At 48.2% G+C, this 24130-nt stretch overlaps 1 protein-coding gene across 6 annotated transcripts in view; it reads left to right on the top strand.

Annotated features, from left to right (window-relative positions):
- The window catches only part of LOC144480181 (protein transport protein Sec24C-like), an 82401-nt gene that overhangs the window by 28935 nt on the left and 29336 nt on the right, over positions 1-24130 (top strand). For 3 of the 6 annotated variants that reach the window (XM_078199332.1, XM_078199334.1, XM_078199333.1), the window contains exons 3-12: positions 1626-1758; positions 2660-2820; positions 5186-5629; positions 6620-6744; positions 9061-9129; positions 10567-10678; positions 14928-15055; positions 19916-20054; positions 20598-20713; positions 22043-22167. In XM_078199332.1, coding sequence (XP_078055458.1) covers positions 1626-1758; positions 2660-2820; positions 5186-5629; positions 6620-6744; positions 9061-9129; positions 10567-10678; positions 14928-15055; positions 19916-20054; positions 20598-20713; positions 22043-22167 — 1552 coding nt within the window. The remainder of the gene's footprint in view (positions 1-1625; positions 1759-2659; positions 2821-5185; positions 5630-6619; positions 6745-9060; positions 9130-10566; positions 10679-14927; positions 15056-19915; positions 20055-20597; positions 20714-22042; positions 22168-24130) is intronic. The other 3 variants (XM_078199336.1, XM_078199337.1, XM_078199335.1) reach the window with 2 other exon arrangements.

The raw sequence follows: 24130 nt of genomic DNA, 5'->3' as shown, positions 1-24130 counted from the left end.
TGACATGTTGAAGGCTCCGGAGGAGATGCCGTAGCTTCTCCGCTCCGGGGAAGTACTGAAGCTACGGCATCACCTCCGGAGCCTTCAACATGTCATTGATGAAGACGAACATCTCGCCAAGGCCATCCCCACACCCCCACTTCTTGCCTTCAAACAACCACGCAACCTCAAACAGACCATTGTCCACAGCAAACTACCCAGCCTTCAGGAGAACAGTGACCACGACACCACACAACCCTGCCACAGCAACCTCTGCAAGACGTGCCGGATCATCAACACGGATGCCATCATCTCACATGAGAACACCATCTGCCAGGTGCATGGTACCTACTCTTGCAACTCGGCCAACGTTGTCTACCTGATACGCTGCAAGAAAGGATGTCCCGAGGCATGGTACATTGGGGAAACCATGCAGAGGCTGCGACAACGGATGAATGAACACCGCTCGACAATCACCAGGCAAGACTGTTCTCTTCCTGTGGGGGAGCACTTCAGCAGTCACGGGCATTCAGCCTTGGATCTTCAGATAAGCGTTCTCCAAGGCAGCCTTCACGACACACGACAGCGCAGAGTCACTGAGCAGAGGCTGATAGCCAAGTTTCGCACACATGAGGACGGTCTAAACCGGGATGTTGGATTTATGTCACATTATCAGTAACCCCCACAGCTTGACTCCTGGACTTGCACAATTTCACAAGCTGTACTGTCTGGAGACAATACACATCTCTTTAACCTGTGTTGAATGCTCCCTCCACCCACATTGTCTGTGCATTTAAGACCTGGCTGGCTGTAGAGATTTGCATTCTAATCAGTATTCTGTAATTTGATTTCTGTGTCTGTGCCCTGTTTGAGAACAGAGACCACTCCATCTGACGAAGGAGCATTGCTCCGAAAGCTTATGGTATTTGCTACCAAATAAACCTGTTGGACTTTAACCTGGTGTTGTGAGACTTCTTACTGTGCTTACCCCAGTCCAACGCCGGCATCTCCACATCATGATTTTGCTAGGCCAGAGATAGCAAGGCCCCTGCAGTTTCCCCAGCAAACTCGGCACAGATGGGAGCAACGTGATCTCTCTGATAACTTTATCCCTGAGCAGTTGAGGGAGTGATGAATAACACGTGTTATGTTTTTGTCAAATCCGATAAGCCACAGCTTTCGGGACCTTTCTAATTCTTCCAGTATGTTTCAGAACCGGACACAATGAACATTACAGATGAAGCTGTTTCCTCCACACTGTATCAATGTTAACCTTGAACAGTCCTGCACTGCAAACCCTGTTGTGAAATCCCCGTCACATTTCAGTGAATCAGCAGCAATCTACAAAATGAGTTCTGCATCATGACTGTCACCTTTTTGCATTAAAATGTGGTGATTGTGTGTTTATATCTAAACTATTACTTTTATGGTTTGTCTATTTCACACCGACTTGCCTGAACTGAATTGAGAATTCTTTTCTTTCAGAGTTTGCTAGTTGGAACAAAGATTCTCGCTTTACTTCCACATAATACGGAATTTTAATTTTGTGATGTTCTAATGGCATCACGATGTTCACTCCAGGGTTAATCGTGTTCCTCAATTTATGCAGATTTAAAATCCCAACGAGCCTGTTTTGTTATTTGCAGGTCCATTAAGGCCGACATCAGGAGCACCCCCAACCTCATTACCTCCCTCAACAGCTGCACAATCGACAGCCTATAACCAGTACGGCCAGGGGGACATCCAGAATGGCCCTGCGATGACCGACCAGATGCAAAGGTTCGTACACAATTTGTACTTAAAGCAACTGGACCAGAACCTTTGGGAGTTCAGAGGACCTGAGCGTGAACTTTGACACTCTGAGCCCTGAGTGACTTACGGGCCTGCACTCTACATATGTCTTTTTAGGATAGGCAGGTCACAACAGACTGCGTTTCAAAAATTTCTATTTAAGTCAAAGATAAATGTTGCTCGTTTTAAAATGTGCAGTGATGGCATAGAAAGTTTTAGACTCTGTTATTTGTTAGCTGAGATGCCCAAATAAATGTATTCTTTGAAATAAGCAAAATACTGCGGATGCTGGAATCTAAAACAAGAACAGAGGATTTGGAAAAACTCAGCAGGTCTTTCCAGCATCCTCTGTTCATGAATGTATTATCTATCCATTACTTATTGGGGAAGAACCAGTATAAACTGCATGGGTAAAGACTAAACTCTCCACAAGGATTTTAAAATTAAGATCATGATCCAAAAGTACATAGAAATGCAGCACTAAAACAAGCAGTTCAACCCAACCAGCCTATGTTGCTTATTCTCCATGTGTGCAATAGTCTCACTGTTACCTCCTCTACTATTCTTACCTTTCCCTTCTGCCACCTGCCAAATTGATTCTTGAATGTTGATGCGGTTTCTGCTTCCGTCATTATCGCTGCTGTGCATTTCAGAACTGCTTGCTCTACTTTACATCAACCCAAGTGTGATGATACAAATGCAGCCTTCCCAAGAACTTTGCAGAAGCAGATGTAAGGAGAAAGTTTAGAAACACCTGGGTTCAGAGTAATTGCTCAGTATGTTGTTGACTCTGCTGGCTTAATTGCTAAGCCAGGGTGTAAACTTTCCATTAACTGTATTGAAATAACTTGTGTTTCCAGGAATCTGAACTGTTAAAATTCCTTCACAGGTTCCCAGTGTCTCAATCGTACATGCCTGGTGGTCAGCCGATAGCATACCAACAGTATGCACCCTCGCCCAGTAATGCTCAGCATTTACCAAATCAGATGGCAGCCATGCAGATCAGTGGTTCTACCAGTAACGCACCACCTCCTGTCAGTCAGAGTTATGGTAAGCAATGTTAATGATGGGACTGTGTACAATCAAAGTCATCTTCAAAGACCAAAGAGTTCATATGTTTAAAATATATCAATCTGAACTATAATTCTGAAAATCACGTCGCAAGTTTTTCCTGTCGTTGCATAACATTCACAGCGCAGGAACAGGCCATTCACCCCAGCTGGTTAATGTGTTCCATGTGAGTCACCCCCCCCCCCCCATTTCATCTAATCTCTTACAAGTAGCTGAAGTGTGAATTGGTTGAATTGTTACTCCGCTAGAATTTTGTCCTTGGAAGGTGATCAGTCCAGCTCACATTTGGTGAAATGCACAAGCTTTATTTTTGTTTGAAACATTCCCCCATTTTACATAAATATAAAACATACTGATATGTTTTACATGCTTTCTTAAATTGCCATTTACTTCCTAATCACAATCCTTTTAACTATTTCACTTGAGCATGGTCTCATTCTCCTCACTGGTTAAGAAGCAAATCTCTGTCTTTGCTTTGCAACCGCTTTCCAGCAAATGTACAGGAGCAGACTGGGATAAGCTTCCCACTATTGGATGAACTCGCCGCTGATATAAGGGCGGCACGGTGACACAGTGGTTAGCACTACTGACTCACAGCGTCAGGGACCTGTGTTCGATTTCCGGTTTGGGTCCTTGTCTGTGTGGAGTTTGCACGTTCTCCCCGTGTCTGCATGGGTTTTCTCAGGTGGTCCGGTTTCCTCCGACAGTCCAAAGATGTGCAGGTTAGGTGGATTGGCCATGCTAAATTGCCTTGCACCCAAAGTCATTTCTGCAGGAACTGCTATGTCAACAGAAATTGTATGATTGGATTCACACTCCAGCATTTCCTCCATGGTGAGGAACATGAGTTTCTCATTGCCCTCTTTCCCCATCTCCTGATGACCTGGCAAAGATTGGGATCTCATGGGCACAGACACTTACACATTGGTATGAGTGGCATACATTTTTGGCTCCGGTTTATGCTTTCTTATTATTATGATGGAGGTAACTGCAGAAAGAGGGGATCAGAGTTAGATAATTACTTGTGAATTAATGAGAAAATAATTTGGGGATGAATTCACCGTCATTTGTACAGGACAAAGATTGTTGATAGTCTCCTTGCATTATATTAATAGTTACTTGTCTGCCTAGAGTCCCATAATCAGTTCTGTGATAGTGTGATTCTGACCCCTGGTCGTGGGATTACTAAAAATTCTGATTTTTATACAAGTTAAAAGTCTTTACCTGCAATGGCTTCTCTTTCCGCTCCCACATTGTTACCTTTGGTGTTCCCCAAGAATCTATCCTTGGCCGCCTTTGTCTAAACTGCATGGGGACAAGAGGAGGCCATTTAGCAAGTCAAACCTGTTCCGCCCTTCATTTAGATCATGAATGATCTACGACATAACTTCATTAATACACCTTTGCTCCATAACGCTTAATACCTTTGGTTAATAAAAATCCTTTTTTATACTTTCATGTGATGTGGGCATTTCTGGCAAGGTCAGCGTTTGTTGCCCATCCATAATTGCCCGTGAACTGCTTTCAGAGGGCAGTTAAGAGTCAACTACTTTGCTATGGGTCTGGAGTCACATGTAGGCCAGACCAGGTAAGGACAGCAGATTTCCTTCCCTAAAAGACACTAATGAATGAGATGAGTTTTTACAATCAGCAATGGTTTCACGGTCATCTTTACTGAGACTAGCTTTCAATTCCAAATTTATTAATTGAATTTAAATTCCACCAGTTGCTGTGGTGGGATTTGAACCCATTTCCCCAGATTATTAGCCTGGGCCTTTGGATTACTATTCTTGTGACATAAGCACTGAACGACTGTCTCCCCATATCAATCTCAGAATCAAACGTAACAATTCATCTTGAATGAATTGCGGTTTGCAAGAGGCAGTCCCAGCATCTGCTCCGTGTGTCAGACTGTTTCTTCATTTCACTTCGAAACGGTCCAGCTTCAGTATTTAGAAACTGTCCCCTTTAAAGTTTATTTATTAGTCATAAATAAGGCTAACATTAACACTACAATAAGTTAGTGAAGTTTCCCGAGTCGCCACAGTCTAGCACCTGTTCGGGTCAATGCACCTAACCAGCGCGTCTTTCAGAATGTGGGAGGAAATTGGAGCAACCGGAGGAAACCCACGCAGACACGGGGAGAACTTGCAAACTCCCCACACACGGTGGACCAAGCCAGGAGTCGAACCTGGGTCCCTGGTGATGTGAAGCAGCAGTGCTAACCACTTTGCTATTGTGCCGCCCTTGTCCGAGACACCTCTCAATCAGTCGAAGTAACCTATCTGTTTTCCTTAATATCTTGAAAACTTTGATCATTGACTGTCATGTCTTTTGTTCACAGGGCCACCAACCTCGCATCGTCAAACTACAGCAAGTTTTCCACCCACGGGGCCAGCAGTGTACACACAATATTCTACTCCGCTACAGAATATTTCCTCGAGCATACCCCAGGCTGGTAACCCTCCTCAGCATCCCTTTCCTGGGCAGACTGTCCCTGCCTCAACTTACACCTCTCCCCCCACATCTACGGGTCTGACCGGCATGAACCTCCCTCCTCCACCCGGGGTGTCGAGACCAACAGCAATGCATGGACCACCGCTGCCAGGGCAGTCTCAGACTGGCTTCCCCCCGTCCCAGCCTCCAACAGGACATTACCCACCCCAACCTAATCACAGACCTGCGGCTCCTCAGACTGGTATGCCAGGGGTTGTGCCTGGTCCACCAACTCAGGGCTTTCAAGTGCATCCAACACAACCTAGTCAGGGATTCATACCTCAACAGAATGGTAAGTCTTTATATGTTTAATACTTGGAGCCGCTCTTTAAGCAATGGAGATGACTTATTTAGTGCTTTACAAAATATTCCTTTCAAATGGAGTAAGCAACTGTCGCATGCAAGTTATCCAGGTCATGCCAACTTATGTTAATCTGCTCTCCTACCTTGCTCCCAGTTTCAGCAGGTTCCGATTTATGCTGCCGACAATCTGCTGCCTGCTTCTGCAAAAGAAAGAATGAATTAAAGTTAGATTTTCTGTTCAAAACCCAAGTAATTAATTTGTGTAAAATGGAGGGGATGAAGGAGAGAGAGGGCGGGGTTGTTAAACTTAAGAGATGAGAATTAAACGTTTTTGGTGACATTTTTTCGGATCATTTCCGAGAAATGGATCAGGAATATCTTGTAAAGAAGTTACCCTCGTGCATTTGCAGTGAGAGTTTCAGGCACTTGTCGTTAGTTAACCTACTTGAAACTTCATTGGAGGCTGCCAGGAATGCACCGAGGTTGAATTTACAGATTTTCAGAGCTCTACATTTCAGGGACGTTGAGATTCCTAATATCCCAGCACAACCTCCCAGATGATTCAATGATTTTCCCAAGGGAGTGGAAAAATACAAGGAATCGTTTGCAGGGCTCTGGGGAAAGAGCCGGGGAGTGAGACTCATTCGGTAACTTTCAAAGAGCTAACACCAATGTGAAGGGCCGAATGTCCCCCCCCCCCCCCCCCCCCCCCCGGACCCCCATCCTGATGAGTGTATAACATCTTGTTTCTGTGAGATGTGTTCTGTATATCCTGGTAAAACTGCTCTTTTTCCCGTTTGTCAGTAGCAGATGTCATTTGGATAATCCAATTTACAGCAGCACTGCTCTGTCTCATTTGGTTCTGTGAATAGATTGTTGCACCCTATATTTTGCTCGTTCCCAGCTGTGCTGCTCCAAGTATTCCTTGGTGCTGTGATAATTGCTACTCCGATTTCCTTGATTTGTGATGTTCTTACAGGTTCTTTTGGACAAATGAGGGCGCCCCAGCCAAATTATGCTGCACCTTACACTGGAACACCAAGTTACAGCAGTCAACCCCAATCACAGCAGAAACGATTGGACCCAGACAGCATTCCTAGCCCTGTAAGCACCACAGTTTTTAACAGTCGGCTGCGTGTTCTAGTGTTATTAGAATTGCTTGTACATTGATGGTGATTTTGTGCTCGTGTCACGAGATGAATAATCCAGAGCGCAGGCTTAATGCTCTGGGGGCAAAGGTCAAAATCTCACCATGACAGTTCAGGAAATTTTAAAGTTCTGCAATTGGAAGCTGATCCCCTGTAATGGCAATGTGAAGCTGTCATCAAATGTCATGAAAACCTTCTGGTTTACTCATGTCCTTTAGGGAAGGAAATCTGCCATCCTTACTGGGTATGACCTACATGTGACTCCAGAGCTACTCTTGACTGTTCTCAAGGGCAATTAGGAATGAGTGGCAAAAGCCAGGCTTGCAAGCAGTGCCCCATATTCCATGAGTGAATAAAACAAAATTCTAATTTTACACTCTAAACTGCTTGTAACAAAGATTTGCTTGCATCTGTCCATTGTTTTGTGAGCTTGTTGGGGAGACCTGAATGTAATTTCCTTATATTTTTCTTTGTTTTTATCTGAACATGTTGACACGCCTCCAGTTTAGAAATTTCAGTTTAGAAATTTCAGTTTAGAAATTTCAGTTTAGAAATTGTAATTATGAGTAATGCAACCTGCTTATAACACATTCACGGTAACAGGTATTGCGCTGCAATGTTGTTATACGTAATTGAGTGTATAGGATCTGACTCCAATCCCCTCTTCTTTATCTTGGTGTCCTGCATTCTTGTGAATTGTGCTGGTCAGTGCTGTAACTCTGCTAGAGCAGCCTAGTCTGTTCCTAATGCACTCATTTTCTGGGCTCCTTACTCCTTTCCAGCTCTTTCAATCCTAGTCCTTCTCTGCCTTCACCTCTGGTTGCCCAGGTTGCAGCTTCTCTGGTGCTCCAGCCTTGGCCTCTGCACCCTGTGATTAATTGGCATTGTAATGCACTTGCCTCCTCCATGTCCAGACCAGCTCACCTGTCGGGTCTTGAAGTTCACTGCTGGTTTCCTTCCTCCCTCTTCATCTTTCCTCCTCACCCAATACATGAGAATGGGAACCATAGAGGAGTGTAAGCGACCGATCGCGGACTCAAGCAGGCAGGACAGCAGGTCTGAGCTAGAAGCAGATTCTCGACTGTTGGCTCTTGTTGAGAGTTCCTGTGATGCCAATGTTTGCCTTGTAACCAATGATAGCGTCAGAACAAGACTGGTCTATTACTGGCAACTAACAATATCGCTTAATAATGGTGAATTCTTAAATGCTAAAGGGACACATCTTAAATTGGTTAAGATGATTTTAGGATAGTTGGCAAAAGGTGTACATGGAATAGACTTTTAGCTAAGGTAACAGAGATGAGAACTCAAATTATTTGAACACTCAGGTGGTGAGACTGTAGGCATGTAGTGGATGGTTGAGTTAAATCGCATTCCCTATCAGTTTCGACCTTCTGTTATGGCTTTAAGATTTTCCATTCAGGATTTTATTGAAGACTCATGAAAACAGATAATGGTGATCACCAGTCTTGTATCTTTGGACCCTGTGTCCAGTTTCCTGCAACTCTGTCCAATCCATTTAAGGAAATGAGAAGTAAAGATAATTAAAAGAGAATCTGGCTTAAATGTCAGGATCAGCCAGCATCCTGGAGCGTTCTCAAGGTTGACGTAGACATGTGGAACCTAAGTGGATGTCAGTTGCAGTTGATCTCTTTGTCACCATCTTGACGGGTGCTTGACTGTCAAAACTTCTCAATCTGGGAAGTGATTAGTGAGGTTCCTCTGCTGTAATCACCTTTACACAGCTAATATTTAACAATACACTGGCTCCCAGATACTCGATAGTCTGCAGAACACTCAGCTGGATATGTTTGGGTAAGTGGCTTTCAAGACACTGAAAGAGAGACTAAAAAGGGACATGAAATTTATATTAAATAGCTTGAGAGGACACTATCATACTGTACTTCTGTTTAAAACAAAAGTTTTATCTAATTTGAGTTACCGTTACTACGCAAGTACAAAGTTAAGCTAACACTTTTTATTTATCAAGTTACCATTCTTGCCAGAATACTGTTTTTAAAAAAAAAACTTTCAATCTTGCTTTGAACTTTTTAATATTGAGCTGTGCAAATGTGAAGAGCCCTGCATACAGCATTAAGATGAACAGATAAGCAGTTTATCCGAATAACACAGCTTGCATGTGCAATGATGTATGTGTAAGCGTATGTCAAAGGACTTGCTGATGTGGCACCATTAGTGTGGGAAGGTAGAAGTAACGATTGTTACTCTTCTGTTTCTCTCCTGTTTTGCTGCTCATTTGTGCCTTTTTAAGCAGCTTAATGAACTGCCACCTCAACAGAAAACAAGACATAGAATAGACCCAGATGCAATTCCTAGTCCAGTAAGTCTGCTTGTATATACGTGTGCATTGCTGCCTTTGCTTTTCATTCCAAAAGGCTTGTTGATTTCCATACGCCAGTTGCGTGCTGTAAGGTCACAAAATCGTGTCAGCTTAATTGCCCTTTACTTTCTACATCCGACTTTACATTATTGCATCAGTTAAATGACAACACAAAATTGTACTCCTTCCAGGTGAATTTTTACAGTGTAAATCTTTCTGACAGTCCCAAATCTTTTGGCTTGGTTAACATTTGAGCAAATTATCCTGGTGATCTACTTTGGTACCTTACAGACAGTAGTAGATATAATTGTACTGCTAGAAATCAAATCTAAACTTGCCTACTTTAGCTTGGTGAACATTTGTGGTCCTAGCTTTAATTTGCAACACTGACTAACTTTTTATTTTGCTAAATGTCACTGTTCTTTCTCATTGCATCTACATCAATATCTTTTTTAAAGAATGTAGATCATTTTAACTCCCCCACATTTCTTTCATTGCTTCCCATACACTAGAGCCAGCAACCCCCTTGTAATATTTGCATTGTTTTGTTTGTGTTAATGGTTGCGGAAGACTTGGTTTGCTAGTTAACGGTGATATTATGGGGAAGGTGTGAAGAAGATTAACTTGAGGCAATATTCAATCAGCTACAGTTTCCGAACAGCATGTGCTTGTTGTGAAAGCGAACTGAGATTAGAGGAACCATTTATACTTTGCTCCTGAATTTCAGAATGTAAATGTGGCTAAAAGTTTCATGAATGTAATAAGCAAATGTAATCATGTTTGAAATGTTTATCAATTAATTGAACACGAGTGCTGAATAAAAGCCTAATCTCTTTTGGAGGAGCTATAGTCTCCAGTCTGTCGAGTTGCTTTTGGTTAGCAAGTGACATCAGCCAGTTCACAATACAAGTTCCGGCTTGCTGAAGTCAAGTCTTATCAAGCATTTGTACTTTGCTCCCACTATAATTTTTCACTGCTCCTTGCACCCACTGGCAAGTTCTACCCCAGCTGACTCGATGTTGACCCATGCAGTTAACAGCGACCACTGAGCAATGATAGGTGTTGGGAACCAGTGCCCATTTCCTCATCTTCCTCAGGAGTTCAGAAGCCAGTTGGGTGGCCCCGTCGTCACTCTGGCTGCGATCAGCAAACTCAGTACAGACCTGGAATCTTCCTGGCCTTTGGCTCAGTGTCGCACTAGGCAGTGTCTGCTCACTCATATGTTGGGGAGCTTCAGTAAATGTTTGTTAGGTTGCACATGATAGTAATGTGTGCTTATGTCCTTTTACGATGTGGAGATGCCGGCGTTGGACTGGGGTAAACACAGTAAGAAGTCCTTTTACATCAGGGTGCAATGCATTTAGATACCTCTACCAACTAAAATGGGTTTTGGGTTTGATTGAGCGACAGTTTGTAACGTATTGTGTGCTATGACAGATCCAAGTGATTGAAGATGATAAGTCAAACCGAGGATCTGAGCCATTCTCGACTGGTGTAAGAGGCCAAGTTCCACCGCTTGTCACCACTGACTTTGTGGTGAAAGATCAAGGTAAGATCCCACTGTTGTGTCCCACAAATTGGTCACCTCGATGGCACCCAGTTCATTACATATATCCAAATTAATCTGCATATCTTTAAGTTGTAAATGATTTAACAATTTTTCACATTGCCATAAGATCAATGTCTTAACATTGAAATAGATGGCAATAACTATTGAAGCTCGTGCATGCTGTGTTTCACTAGTCTTGGTGTGTGATTTCACACAGAGTACAAATAATAACATAATCTTCAGTCTGCTCATGGACATGGAGCAAGCTCGAGATTCTTGGATGTGAAGGAGAAAAGTCACCCAGTGCGATGAAGTTTATTATTTGGAAATGCAATGAGAAGTTAGAGAGCAACTTGATTGTCAGTGCCGCCTTGTTTATTTTCTATAATCCTCGCGAAAGGAATGGTCATCATCATCCATTTTGTTTGTTGAGTTAAGAAAATTCTTCCGAACAAATATTCAAGATTCCAAGCCCCACTCACTGAGGCCTTCAGCCTGGCGTACCGCTCCCCACCAGCCCATGGCATCTCCACTCACTCGCCCCCCCCCCCCCCTCAGGCATGCCTCCTCCCTTAGACCCCTGGGAACGCCTCTCCCTTATCACCCGCCCCCTCGCGCACGCCCCTTCCCTCTCCCCTCGCGCACGCCCCTTCCCTCTCCCCTCGCGCACGCCCCTTCCCTCTCCCCTCGCGCACGCCCCTTCCCTCTCCCCTCGCGCACGCCCCTTCCCTCTCCCCTCGCGCACGCCCCTTCCCTCTCCCCTCGCGCACGCCCCTTCCCTCTCCCCTCGCGCACGCCCCTTCCCTCTCCCCTCGCGCACGCCCCTTCCCTCTCCCCTCGCGCACGCCCCTTCCCTCTCCCCTCGCGCACGCCCCTTCCCTCTCCCCTCGCGCACGCCCCTTCCCTCTCCCCTCGCGCACGCCCCTTCCCTCTCCCCTCGCGCACGCCCCTTCCCTCTCCCCTCGCGCACGCCCCTTCCCTCTCCCCTCGCGCACGCCCCTTCCCTCTCCCCTCGCGCACGCCCCTTCCCTCTCCCCTCGCGCACGCCCCTTCCCTCTCCCCTCGCGCACGCCCCTTCCCTCTCCCCTCGCGCACGCCCCTTCCCTCTCCCCTCGCGCACGCCCCTTCCCTCTCCCCTCGCGCACGCCCCTTCCCTCTCCCCTCGCGCACGCCCCTTCCCTCTCCCCTCGCGCACGCCCCTTCCCTCTCCCCTCGCGCACGCCCCTTCCCTCTCCCCTCGCGCACGCCCCTTCCCTCTCCCCTCGCGCACGCCCCTTCCCTCTCCCCTCGCGCACGCCCCTTCCCTCTCCCCTCGCGCACGCCCCTTCCCTCTCCCCTCGCGCACGCCCCTTCCCTCTCCCCTCGCGCACGCCCCTTCCCTCTCCCCTCGCGCACGCCCCTTCCCTCTCCCCTCGCGCACGCCCCTTCCCTCTCCCCTCGCGCACGCCCCTTCCCTCTCCCCTCGCGCACGCCCCTTCCCTCTCCCCTCGCGCACGCCCCTTCCCTCTCCCCTCGCGCACGCCCCTTCCCTCTCCCCTCGCGCACGCCCCTTCCCTCTCCCCTCGCGCGCCCCCTCCCTCTCCCCTCGCGCGCCCCCTCCCTCTCCCCTCGCGCGCCCCCTCCCTCTCCCCTCGCGCGCCCCCTCCCTCTCCCCTCGCGCGCCCCCTCCCTCTCCCCTCGCGCGCCCCCTCCCTCTCCCCTCGCGCGCCCCCTCCCTCTCCCCTCGCGCGCCCCCTCCCTCTCCCCTCGCGCGCCCCCTCCCTCTCCCCTCGCGCGCCCCCTCCCTCTCCCCTCGCGCGCCCCCTCCCTCTCCCCTCGCGCGCCCCCCCCTCTCCCCTCGCGCGCCCCCTCCCTCTCCCCTCGCGCGCCCCCTCCCTCTCCCCTCGCGCGCCCCCTCCCTCTCCCTCGCGCGCCCCCTCCCTCTCCCCTCGCGCGCCCCCTCCCTCTCCCCTCGCGCGCCCCCTCCCTCTCCCCTCGCGCGCCCCCTCCCTCTCCCCTCGCGCGCCCCCTCCCTCTCCCCTCGCGCGCCCCCTCCCTCTCCCCTCGCGCGCCCCCTCCCTCTCCCCTCGCGCGCCCCCTCCCTCTCCCCTCGCGCGCCCCCTCCCTCTCCCCTCGCGCGCCCCCTCCCTCTCCCCTCGCGCGCCCCCTCCCTCTCCCCTCGCGCGCCCCCTCCCTCTCCCCTCGCGCGCCCCCTCCCTCTCCCCTCGCGCGCCCCCTCCCTCTCCCCTCGCGCGCCCCCTCCCTCTCCCCTCGCGCGCCCCCTCCCTCTCCCCTCGCGCGCCCCCTCCCTCTCCCCTCGCGCGCCCCCTCCCTCTCCCCTCGCGCGCCCCCTCCCTCTCCCCTCGCGCGCCCCCTCCCTCTCCCCTCGCGCGCCCCCTCCCTCTCCCCTCGCGCGCCCCCTCCCTCTCCCCTCGCGCGCCCCCTCCCTCTCCCCTCGCGCGCCCCCTCCCTCTCCCCTCGCGCGCCCCCTCCCTCTCCCCTCGCGCGCCCCCTCCCTCTCCCCTCGCGCGCCCCCTCCCTCTCCCCTCGCGCGCCCCCTCCCTCTCCCCTCGCTCGCCCCCTCCCTCTCCCCTCGCGCGCCCCCTCCCTCTCCCCTCGCGCGCCCCCTCCCTCTCCCCTCGCGCGCCCCCTCCCTCTCCCCTCGCGCGCCCCCTCCCTCTCCCCTCGCGCGCCCCCTCCCTCTCCCCTCGCGCGCCCCCTCCCTCTCCCCTCGCGCGCCCCCTCCCTCTCCCCTCGCGCGCCCCCTCCCTCTCCCCTCGCGCGCCCCCTCCCTCTCCCCTCGCGCGCCCCCTCCCTCTCCCCTCGCGCGCCCCTCCCTCTCCCCTCGCGCGCCCCTCCCTCTCCCCTCGCGCGCCCCCTCCCCCTCCCCTCGCGCGCCCCCTCCCTCTCCCCTCGCGCGCCCCCTCCCCCTCCCCTCGCGCGCCCCCTCCCCCTCCCCTCGCGCGCCCCCTCCCCCTCCCCTCTCGCGCCCCCTCCCCCTCCCCTCGCGCGCCCCCTCCCCCTCCCCTCGCGCGCCCCCTCCCCCTCCCCTCGCGCGCCCCCTCCCCCTCCCCTCGCGCGCCCCCTCCCCCTCCCCTCGCGCGCCCCCTCCCCTCGCGCGCCCCCTCCCCTCGCGCGCCCCCTCCCCCTCCCCTCGCGCGCCCCCTCCCCCTCCCCTCGCGTGCCCCCTCCCCCTCCCCTCGCGCTCCCCCTCCCCTCGCGCGCCCCCTCCCCCTCCCCTCGCGCGCCCCCTCCCCCTCCCCTCGCGCGCCCCCTCCCCCTCCCCTCGCGCGCCCCCTCCCCCTCCCCTCGCGCGCCCCCTCCCCTCGCGTGCCCCCTCCCCTCGCGCGCCCCCTCCCCCTCCCCTCGCGCGCCCCCTCCCCTCGCGCGCCCCCTCCCCCTCCCCTCGCGCTCCCCCTCCCCTCGCGCGCCCCCTCCCCTCGCGCGCCCCCTCCCCCTCCCCTCGCGCGCCCCCTCCCCCTCCCCTCGCGCGCCCCCTCCCCTCGCGTGCCCCCTCCCCTCGCGCGCCCCTCCCCCTCCCCTCGCGCGCCCCCTCCCCCTCCCCTCGCGCGCCCCCTCCCCCTCCCCTCGCGCGCCCCCTCCCCCTCCCCTCACGCGCCCCCTCCCCTCGCGCGCCCCCTCCCCCTCCCCTCGCGCGCCCCCTCGCCCTCGCCCCATCCCTCTCGCCCCATCCTTCTCTCCCTCGCGCGCCCCCTCCCCCTCGCCCCATCCTTCTCTCCCTCGCGCGCCCCCTCCCCCTCGCCCCATCCTTCTCTCCCTCCCGCGCCCCCTCCCCCTCGCCCCATCCTTCTCTCCCTCCCGCGCCCCCTCCCCCTCCCCTCGCCCCATCCTTCTCTCCCTCCCGCTCTCTGAGTAAGTCTACACACATTCCTTGATGAATGGGATTAGTATATTTTCCGTGTAGCATGCCATTGTTTTCAGCAAAGGTTAATGTATATGGCTAATTATAACCATGTCTGTCACTTGTTGGAGATTTTTATTGGACTATATTGGGCTCAGGAATATGTGGATTGAAAGTACCTTTTAAAAAGTTGCAATTAAATGGATCATGGGTGAATCGGTGGTATGTGGAATATGTTCTCATTTTCCATGGCTTAGTGGGGAAGAATTTATATAGAATGTGGGAGTTCTGCTTTTGTTTTATTGAGCACAAAGTTACAAATGAGACAGCTCCCTGAGATTACACTGAAGTTCAGCCCTGCTTTTAGAGATGTAGTGTTGTTTGAAAATATTTCTGTTTGCCTTGCAGGGAATTCAAGTCCTCGTTTTATTCGATGCGCAGCTTACAACCTTCCTTGCACTTCAGATATGGCAAAACAATGCCAAGTCCCCCTCACTGCAGTCATTAAACCGCTTGCGACATTACCAGCTGATGAGGTAACTGTTTGCCCTTTCCCCTGGTTACCAAGTTTAAATTATATTCTTTTTTAGTCGGGTGAACTCTTTCAAATCTGACTCGACTGACTTTTCATTTCCGAGAATGTAAAATCAGACTAAAGCATTGAGTGTTGGCTTGAGCAAAAGTCCACCAACTTTGTCAACTCAGCTGGAATACCATTGGTTCCCATTGTTGCTTTTGATCTGTTTGGACTGATGATCCAGAGATCCCTGGGTAATGCTCTGGGGGCCTGGGTTCGAATCACCCCATAAATTGAATTTAATTTTTAAAAATCAGGAATTAAAGTCTAATGACGACCATGAAACCATTATTAATTGTCGAAAAGATGGCATTATACAAAGTCAGAATGGTGAGTGACTTGGAGGGGAACTTGTGGCCCTCGTCCTTCTGGTGGACGTGAGTTTGGAAGATGCTGTCTGAGAAGCTTTGGTGAGCTGCTGCCGCCACTGTGTGTTGGTGTTGGACAGAGTGAATGTTGAAGGTGGTGGATGGGCTGCTCAGAAATAGGCTGTTTCGTCTTTAATGGTGTTGAACATCTTGTGTGTTTGATATTAGATCAGCTAGCTGGCCAGTTGATTCAGTGACTTGATGAGTTTTTCGAATGCAGAAAATTATCTTGTTAGAGTCATGGCTTTGTGTTGAGTCAGGAAGGCAGTTTTGCAACTGGATTTTTTGAGCTGATATGGTATCCTCATACTCTATTTCATTTCTGAGCAGCTTGTTGTACCTCTCCAAGTCAGCTGGAGTGAGACATGATATGGAATTTGTTGCATTTTCCATTATTCCACAATCTGTCTATGAAATCAGATCCGACTACAAGTGGGTAATCTGTGCAGCTGCCAACGTACAGAATTGCATTCCATGTGCCAGCAGGAAGTTTGTGTCTACAGAATCTCTCTAAATTTAGCTTTGTCATCCGTAGGATTTGTACGTGGGGTGGAGAGGGGGTGCAGAGGAGAGAGAAGCCACACGCATACTTCTCAGAAATTTGTTTTCACGAAATGGAATGTGCTGTGGGCAGCAATCGTTCACTTTATCGGGGACCTACCTTGCTGGTGTTTGCTGTCACGTTTACGTGAACGATGGTTTCTTTGCTGCCAGTGCCACTGTGCTGAAGCAGTGAACAGAACATGCAGTCTTTAAATTAATGAAGTTTTTCTTGTCGAAGTTCTTTGTGACAATGGTTCCATTTTGCAGCTGTTGAGATAAATCCAGAAGCTGTAAGTGATAGCCAAGCGCTGGAGGTTAGATCAGCACATTTGATTTAGGCGTTTCGAATTCCTGGATCACGCACTTGTGAGGTGCAGTTAATGCCATCAGCATGGATTGCATTTTTCCCGTTTTGGAATTAGGATAAAATCTTGGGTTGGAATAGAGCAAGGATTACGCTGTGCCTGTTTCCAAGATAGGAAATGTGAAATTGTTTGACGTGAAAGCAATTAACTGCGGCTGTAAAATCCAGTGATGCACTGACCACTAATGTGCCAATTGTTGTGTGAGGCTGCAGTATGGAAGAAGATGGAGTAACGTCACTGCACTATTGAAGGTGAACTAGACACCCATTTCCCTGTGCTGCCTGGAAAGGAATTGGCCACCGGAGTATGGCAAGTCTCCTCATCTCCCCGGAGCTGTTGCTTGTTAAACTGATATTTGACCGAGACTCTCAGGTTTTACACTGGGCAGAGGTAGATTCAGAGCCAACTCCTGTGACGTGTCTAGGGATATTTTACTACTTTGAAGGTACTATATCAATACCTCTTGTTTCATAGGGATCATTGAGTTCCCTGTAGAAAGCTTTCTGGGATCGATGGAGTGAATTGGATTTTCAGTAATTATGTTTTTTGGTCCCGTTTGCACTTTGCCAGAGGATAACCGGTGACTGTTTCCCAATAGGGGTGTATACAGCTTTGTTTCAAGCCTTTTGTTGTGTTGCCGTTGTGCTCTGTCACATGTCCGAGCTCTGACTGATATGCTTGCTGGAACTGTTAACCTTTGCTGGCCACCCATCCTTTCTCCAAATCACTCATAGCATTTTATCTGCTGATATCCTGACCTAGTTTACTCCATGTTCACATCCGAACACTTCACAAATAAAGGAAGCAAAGAACAAGTTAAAAAAACAACACTGGGGATCAGACAACTTATATAAGGATCTATAAGGTCAGACAACTTTTATTTAGTACTATGTCACCGATAGGAGGTTCAGAAGTAAGATTGATGCATGAGACACAGTCAATTCAGGTTGAATTGACAGGTTGCAAAGTTGGGCCGAGAGGTGGCGGATGGAGTTTAATGCGGAGAAGTGTGAGGTAATTCACTTTGGTAGGAATAACAGATGTGTTGAGTATAGGGCTAACGGGAGGACTTTGAATAGTGTGGAGGAGCAGAGGGATCTAGGTGTATGTGTGCATAGATCCCTGAAAGTTGGGAATCAAGTAGATAAGGTTGTTAAGAAGGCATATGGTGTCTTGGCGTTTATTGGTAGGGGGATTGAATTTAGGAGTCTTAGCGTTATGTTGCAACTGTACACAACTCTGGTGCGGCCGCACTTGGAGTACTGTGTGCAGTTCTGGTCCCCACATTACAGGAAGGATGTGGAGGCTTTGGAGAGGGTGCAGAGGAGGTTTACCAGGATGTTGCCTGGTATGGAGGGGAGATCCTATGAGGAGAGGCTGAGGGATTTGGGATTGTTTTCGCTGGAAAGGCGGCGGCTAAGAGGGGATCTTATTGAAACATATAAGATGATTAGAGGTTTAGATAGGGTGGATAGTGATAGCCTTTTTCCTCTGATGGAGAAATCCAGCACGAGGGGGCATGGCTTTAAATTGAGGGGGGGTAGTTATAGAACCGATGTCAGGGGTAGGTTCTTTACCCAGAGGGTGGTGAGGGATTGGAATGCCCTGCCAGCATCAGTAGTAAATGCGCCTAGTTTGGGGGCGTTTAAGAGATCCGTAGATAGGTTCATGGACGAAAAGAAATTGGTTTAGGTTGGAGGGTCACAGTTTTTTTTTTTTAACTGGTCGGTGCAACATCGTGGGCTGAAGGGCCTGTTCTGCGCTGTAATGTTCTATGTTCTATGTTCTAATTCTGGAGCATTGCGTTGGTCCCAGATGTATATTGATGGCAAAAACAGAAAATGCTGGAAAATCTCAGCAGGCCTGACAGTATCTGTGGAGAGAGAATAGAACCAACGTTTCGAGTCCGGATGACCCTTGGTCCGAGTTCTGAAAATCTAAATCTAAGCAAACAGGTTTTTTAAACTCTTCTGTATTCTTCATGGAATGATAACAATTAGAATTGTAATTGCTTTGTGGCTCAGGAAGATTGAAAAATGAATTTCTAATGAAAATTCTGAAATAAATGCATGAAGTGCATTCTCCTTTGTGCTCTCGTACAATACATAAGTTTTATTATTTGCCTTGCATAGCCCATTTATCAAGAACTGATCACGTTGGCATGAAGAGGAAAATGTGAAGGATTGAATTAATTTTCTACCCAATTAAATATTGAAACCTTTCTTTTGATGCAAACCGCTCAGCCTGTGTGTTTGCAATTATCTCTTGACAAACAAGTGGTTGCTTTCTCACAATACGTGTGGGATCAGTTCCTAGAGTGTTTCGAACCAACAAGACCCCAGGCCATATTCCGTTTCGTGATGAACACCAAATCAGAACTTGTAAAGGTTCATCAAGAAGTAGTGACCATTACATTGAATTTGAGAGTGTCTGCCCCCACCCCCCCCGCCCCGCCCCAAACCTTCCAACCCCACTGAGTCACAAAGCATGGTGCTAAGTTCAAGTAAGATAAAGAGGTAAGAAATGAATTGACCCGAGTAAGCTCTGCTGGACTGAGAGTCCACACGGACAGCAGAAAGTATTCATCACGATTGTTGGCACGAAAAACCCTGTTAAATGGCAAAGGCGCCACTTAATGTGGTTCAGCAACCATTATTATAACAAATGAGTTAAGATTCAGCATCCAGCTGAAGGAAAAGGCAGTACCCAAGTTCAACAGAATGTAACAACCCAGTTGACTGGAAACAGCATGAAAGTGATGAGCTGCACAATAGGAACGTGAATATGGAACTTGCAGTCAATGCCCAACTAACAGCAAAAATTTTTAAACCTATTCAGAGCAAATGTCTCTTAAATGAAATATGGGCCCATTTAAAAACGGATGCAGGCATGATTACAATGGGCCATAGAGAAATGATTGACTTGCTAATTGAGTTATAAACAGAAAATGTTGGAAATATTTAGCAAGTTGGGCAGCATCTATGGAGAGACAAACCAAGCTAATATTTCAGGCCAATGACTTTTCGTCACTCTAGTGGCTTGATCAAGTCATTTTGGCTGACATCTGAGTGCTGTATGGCGGGAGTGCTAAGTTGTCAGGTGTGCTGTCCTTTGGAATGAGGCCGTGCTTGCCCTGTAATGCCGTTTGCAGGGATGGGGGTTTTCCCCTCGTGGTCTGGTCAAAGTTTCCCCTTGAACGGACACTGCCAAAGCAGAATACCTGATTGGTTTGTGGCATCTAGAGCAAGTTGACTAGCCTGTTTGCCGATGCAATAAGTGAGGACATGTCAAAGATACTGGATTAAAGGTGCAAAGCATTGAGCGCTCCCGTGGATGAAAGCAATGTGAGATCAATGTGCACTCATGGTGGGTGTAACATTTTTGTTGCTAAGCTATCTGAACCATTTTCAGTGTCTGATTTAGTTGTTGAAAAGTGAAAACATCTATAGCCTCTATGTTTCTGTGAATTTGACTTTTTGTGCTGGTGATTTGTGTCTTGAATCAAACTAACTAAACTAATTGTATTTGCTCTTCGTATTACAGGCACCACCTTACATTGTCGATCATGGTGAGACAGGTCCAATAAGGTGCAACAGGTGCAAGGCTTACATGTGCCCCTATATGCAGTTTATTGAAGGTGGGCGGAGGTTCCAGTGTGCGTTCTGCAGCTGTGTCACTGAAGGTAATCCATTTTATTCTACCAGAAGCAAACTGTTGAGCTATTTGAATCCTCTTTATGTTGGGCCTCCATATAAAACGCTATTGGAGAGCAGCACGGTCATGATTACAGGTTTTCATGCAGCACTATGTTGAAAGGTCAGGGACTGCGCTTCAGAGCATACATACTCTGCTTTTCCTTTGACTTCACTGCAGTGGACAGAGCTAGCATGAACCGTGTACTGGGCATGTGCAAATTTCTGTTTAAAAAGCCAATGATCATTTCTAACCATGGATTTGTAACTCCGAGGCTACCTGTTCTACAAGATATTTGGCATATCACCAGATACATGGCTTGAAGTTTTGACGCTTAAAGATACAATTTCTGGGTTTGGGTAACTTCAATTTAAATATAATGGAATAAACAGAGTAATGTGTGGATTGGCCTTTTAAACTTAGTGTTCTAATGCGTGACTGATTTGCCCAAGTGCCCTTTCCATCCCTCCTAATCCTTTGTCCTGGTGGATCTGGATTGGTTGTACTGTAACTCCCATCTCTCTTTCCCCAGTACTGCCTCACTATTTCCAACATTTGGATCACACTGGCAAACGAATGGACTACTATGACCGGCCAGAATTGTCACTTGGTTCCTATGAGTTTTTAGCTACTGTAGACTACTGCAAGGTATTTGATATCATTGATTATACTTATTTATCTGCAGCCCCTCTTGTAGGTAAATTGTAAGTTTTAAATCCTCCCCATTATAATTCAGTCAAAGACAATATATTGTGCAAATCTTGTGCAAGTTTTCTGATTTACGTTATACTCTGCATGCTATATCTTTCATACTGTGGCTTTGAATGATTCAGAATTTAGGTTAACTGAGGTCAATATCTTATTGAATGTAAAATCTTTCCAGGTCTGCGCCTTTGCAATTTAATGTTGTCAGATAGCACAACGACTTGGAGAGAATTCAGACTTGTTATTGATATCCTGTGCTTTGCTCTTGGAGACTCATTTAATTGTTTTCAGATACAGGAATGCACAACGCAGCAACTATTTTTGTCTTGTGTATCCCTGGGCAGCATCTTACGGCTGTGTTTGCATTGATATATATCCATGGCTGATTAAACAATATCAGGAAGAATATTTATGAATGGGGATCGCCGTTAACTTGGAATATTAATTTGCAAGTTAACTTACAAGGTCCATTCCTATTGCAGATAATTGGGTGAAAGATGGGGGGCACGGTGACACCGTGGTTAGCACGACTGCCTCACAGCACCAGGGACCCAGGTCCGATTCCTGGCTTGGGTCATTCTGTATGGAGTTTGCACATTCTCCCCATGTCTGCGTGGGTTTCCTCCGGGTGCTCCGGTTTCCTCCCACAGTCCAAAGATGTGCGGGTTAGGTGGATCGGCAATGCTAAATTGCCCCTTAGTGTCAGGGGAACTAGCTAGGGTAAATGCATAGGGTTATGGGGATAGTGCCTGGGTGGGATTGTGGTCGGTGCGGACTCGATGGGCTGAATGGCCTCCTTCTGCACTGTAGGATTCTATGATTCTATGTTTTTGGAATCACTGTTGTATGGTGATTTATCAAAATGTACCAGTGATTTCCTGCTTCACTGTACCAAATTTTATCAAGTTGTTGCCGAAGGAATGTGGGGCAGGACAGTGCTAATGTGTTGATTCATTTCTTCCAACTTTGTCAAGATAAAGCTTGAGGCAAGTCAACATCACCTCTATTTTCCCGTCAACCTGATGATAGCATCAACAGAACTTGTACAGGATTTCCCAACTCAAAGCTGCTTTGTTCCGTTCTGTTTTCCTGGCTGAAGGCAGTGACTAATTGTTGGGGTGAAACTTTCCAGTTGCTCTGCTGCTCACTATATGCCAGGGCAGTGGGTGAATGTTGCAGAGTTGAGCTGTGGTCAAGGTTGATGCAAGATACTTTGCCTGAAATGGATTTGAGAGCCTTCAGCTGAAATCTCATAAAGGGTTTCTTTTACAGAACAACAAAATTCCTAATCCCCCTGCTTTCATCTTTATGATTGATGTGTCTTACAATGCACTGAAGAGTGGGCTAGTTCACCTACTATGTGAAGAGCTTAAAACTCTGTTGGATTACCTTCCAAGGTGAGTGGACATTAACTATTGTTATAGAAATGGTAATAGAGGCCATTGTCGGTGGTTTCTCAGTGATGTTCCTAGCATGTACCTACCTAGTTGAAACAGGTTGTAACCCACTCCAATACTTAAAATGATTATACTTTAAATATATTCTCAATTTTATACTGCTCTAAAGAAAATAATCCCGGTTACTCTAGTTTCCATGCAATTAAAGTTGCTCATCCAACAACTACCCCGCTAAACCACCTCTGACACTGTCTAAAAGCCTTATATCCTTCCTAAGTGTGGTGCTCGGAATAGAACACAGTACTCCAGCCAAGGCCTAACCAATGATTTATAAAGGTTTAGAACAATCTTCCTTCTGTACTCTGACTATTTATAATGATGTGGAGATGCCGGCATTGGACTGGGGTAAACACAGTAAGGAGTCTAACAACACCAGGTTAAAGTCCAACAGGTTTATTTGGTAGCAAACGCCACTAGCTTTCGAAGGAGCAGCGCTCCGAAAGCTATTGGCGTTTGCTACCAAATAAACCTGTTGGACTTTAACCTGGTGTTGTTAGATTCCTTACTCTATTTATAATGCCAAAGATCCCATATGTTTTTTCTTTAACAACTTCATGACTTGTTCTGCCAAGTTCAGAGTTTGTGTATGTAATCCATCAGTCCCTGCACCATCTTAAAAATTGAACCTTTAGTTTAAATACTGTTTCTTCACATTTTTCCTTCCAAAACACCTCACTTCACACTTGCAATAAATTTCATCTGCCATGTATGCTCCTCAAGTCTGTTACTCTTCTTCCCATTGTTTGCCATATTTCTGTATTTAGTATGATCTGAAATCTTTGAGATTACTCCCTGTATACCCAAGAGCAGGTCATTAAAATACAACAGAGCAATGGGCCTAATAACAAGCCTGGGAGGACAGCACTGCAGAATTCTATCCAGTCTGACAAATAATTGCTTATCACAATTCTCTGCTATTACCCTTCAGCCAATTTCATATCCAAACTTCCCCAGCAATCCATACTGAATTGTAGTATTTTGTTTACTTCAGTCCCTCAGGGTAGTGTCCTAAGCCCAGCCATCTTCAGCTGCTTCATTAATGACTTGCCTTCCATCATAAGATCAGAGGTGGTGATGTTCACTGTTCAGCGCTATTTGTGGCTCCTCGGATAATAAAGCAGTCCATGTCCACCTGCAGTCAGACCTGGACAACATTCAGGCTTGGCTGATAAGTGGCGAGTAACATTCGCGCCACAAGTGCCAGGCAATGACCATCTCTGACAAGGGAGAATCCAACCATTTCCACATGGCATTCATTGGCATTACAATCACTGGGCCCCTGGTTATCAACATCCTGAGGATTACAATTGACCAGAAACTGAATTGGGTTAGACATATAAATACTGTGGCTATGAAAGCAAGTCAGAGGCTGGAGATTCTGTGGAGAATAACTCTCCACCTGATTCCCCAGGGCCTGTCCACCATCTACATGGAATACTCTCCACTTGTCTGGGTGAGTGCAGGTCCAACATACTGAAGATGCTCGACACCACCCAGCAGCCTGATTGATTAGAATCCCATCCATGACCTTCAACATCCATTCCCTCCACCGCTGACAAACAGTGGCAGCAGAGTGTACCCTCGCCAAGGTGCACTTCAGCCACACACCAAGATTCCTTCAACATCGTCGTCTTGTCTCTTAACTTCCACCACCGATGAAGGACAAGGGCAGCAAATCCATGGCAACACCGCCACCTGCAAATTCTCCTCCAAGCCGCATACCATCCCGACTTGGAAATATATCGCTGTCCCTTCACAGTCGCTGTGTCAAAATCCTGGAAGTCCCTCCCTAACAGTGGGTGTATCTATGCCACATGGACTGTCGCAGTTCAAGAAGGCAGCTCACCACCACCACCTCAAGGACCAATTAGGGAGGGGCAATTAAAATGATGGCTTAGCAGAC

Source organism: Mustelus asterias, chromosome 28 (assembly GCF_964213995.1).
Source record: "Mustelus asterias chromosome 28, sMusAst1.hap1.1, whole genome shotgun sequence".
Taxonomy (NCBI): domain Eukaryota; kingdom Metazoa; phylum Chordata; class Chondrichthyes; order Carcharhiniformes; family Triakidae; genus Mustelus; species Mustelus asterias.
Note: the sequence above shows the minus strand (reverse complement) of the source record. Positions and strands in the feature narration are given on the sequence as shown.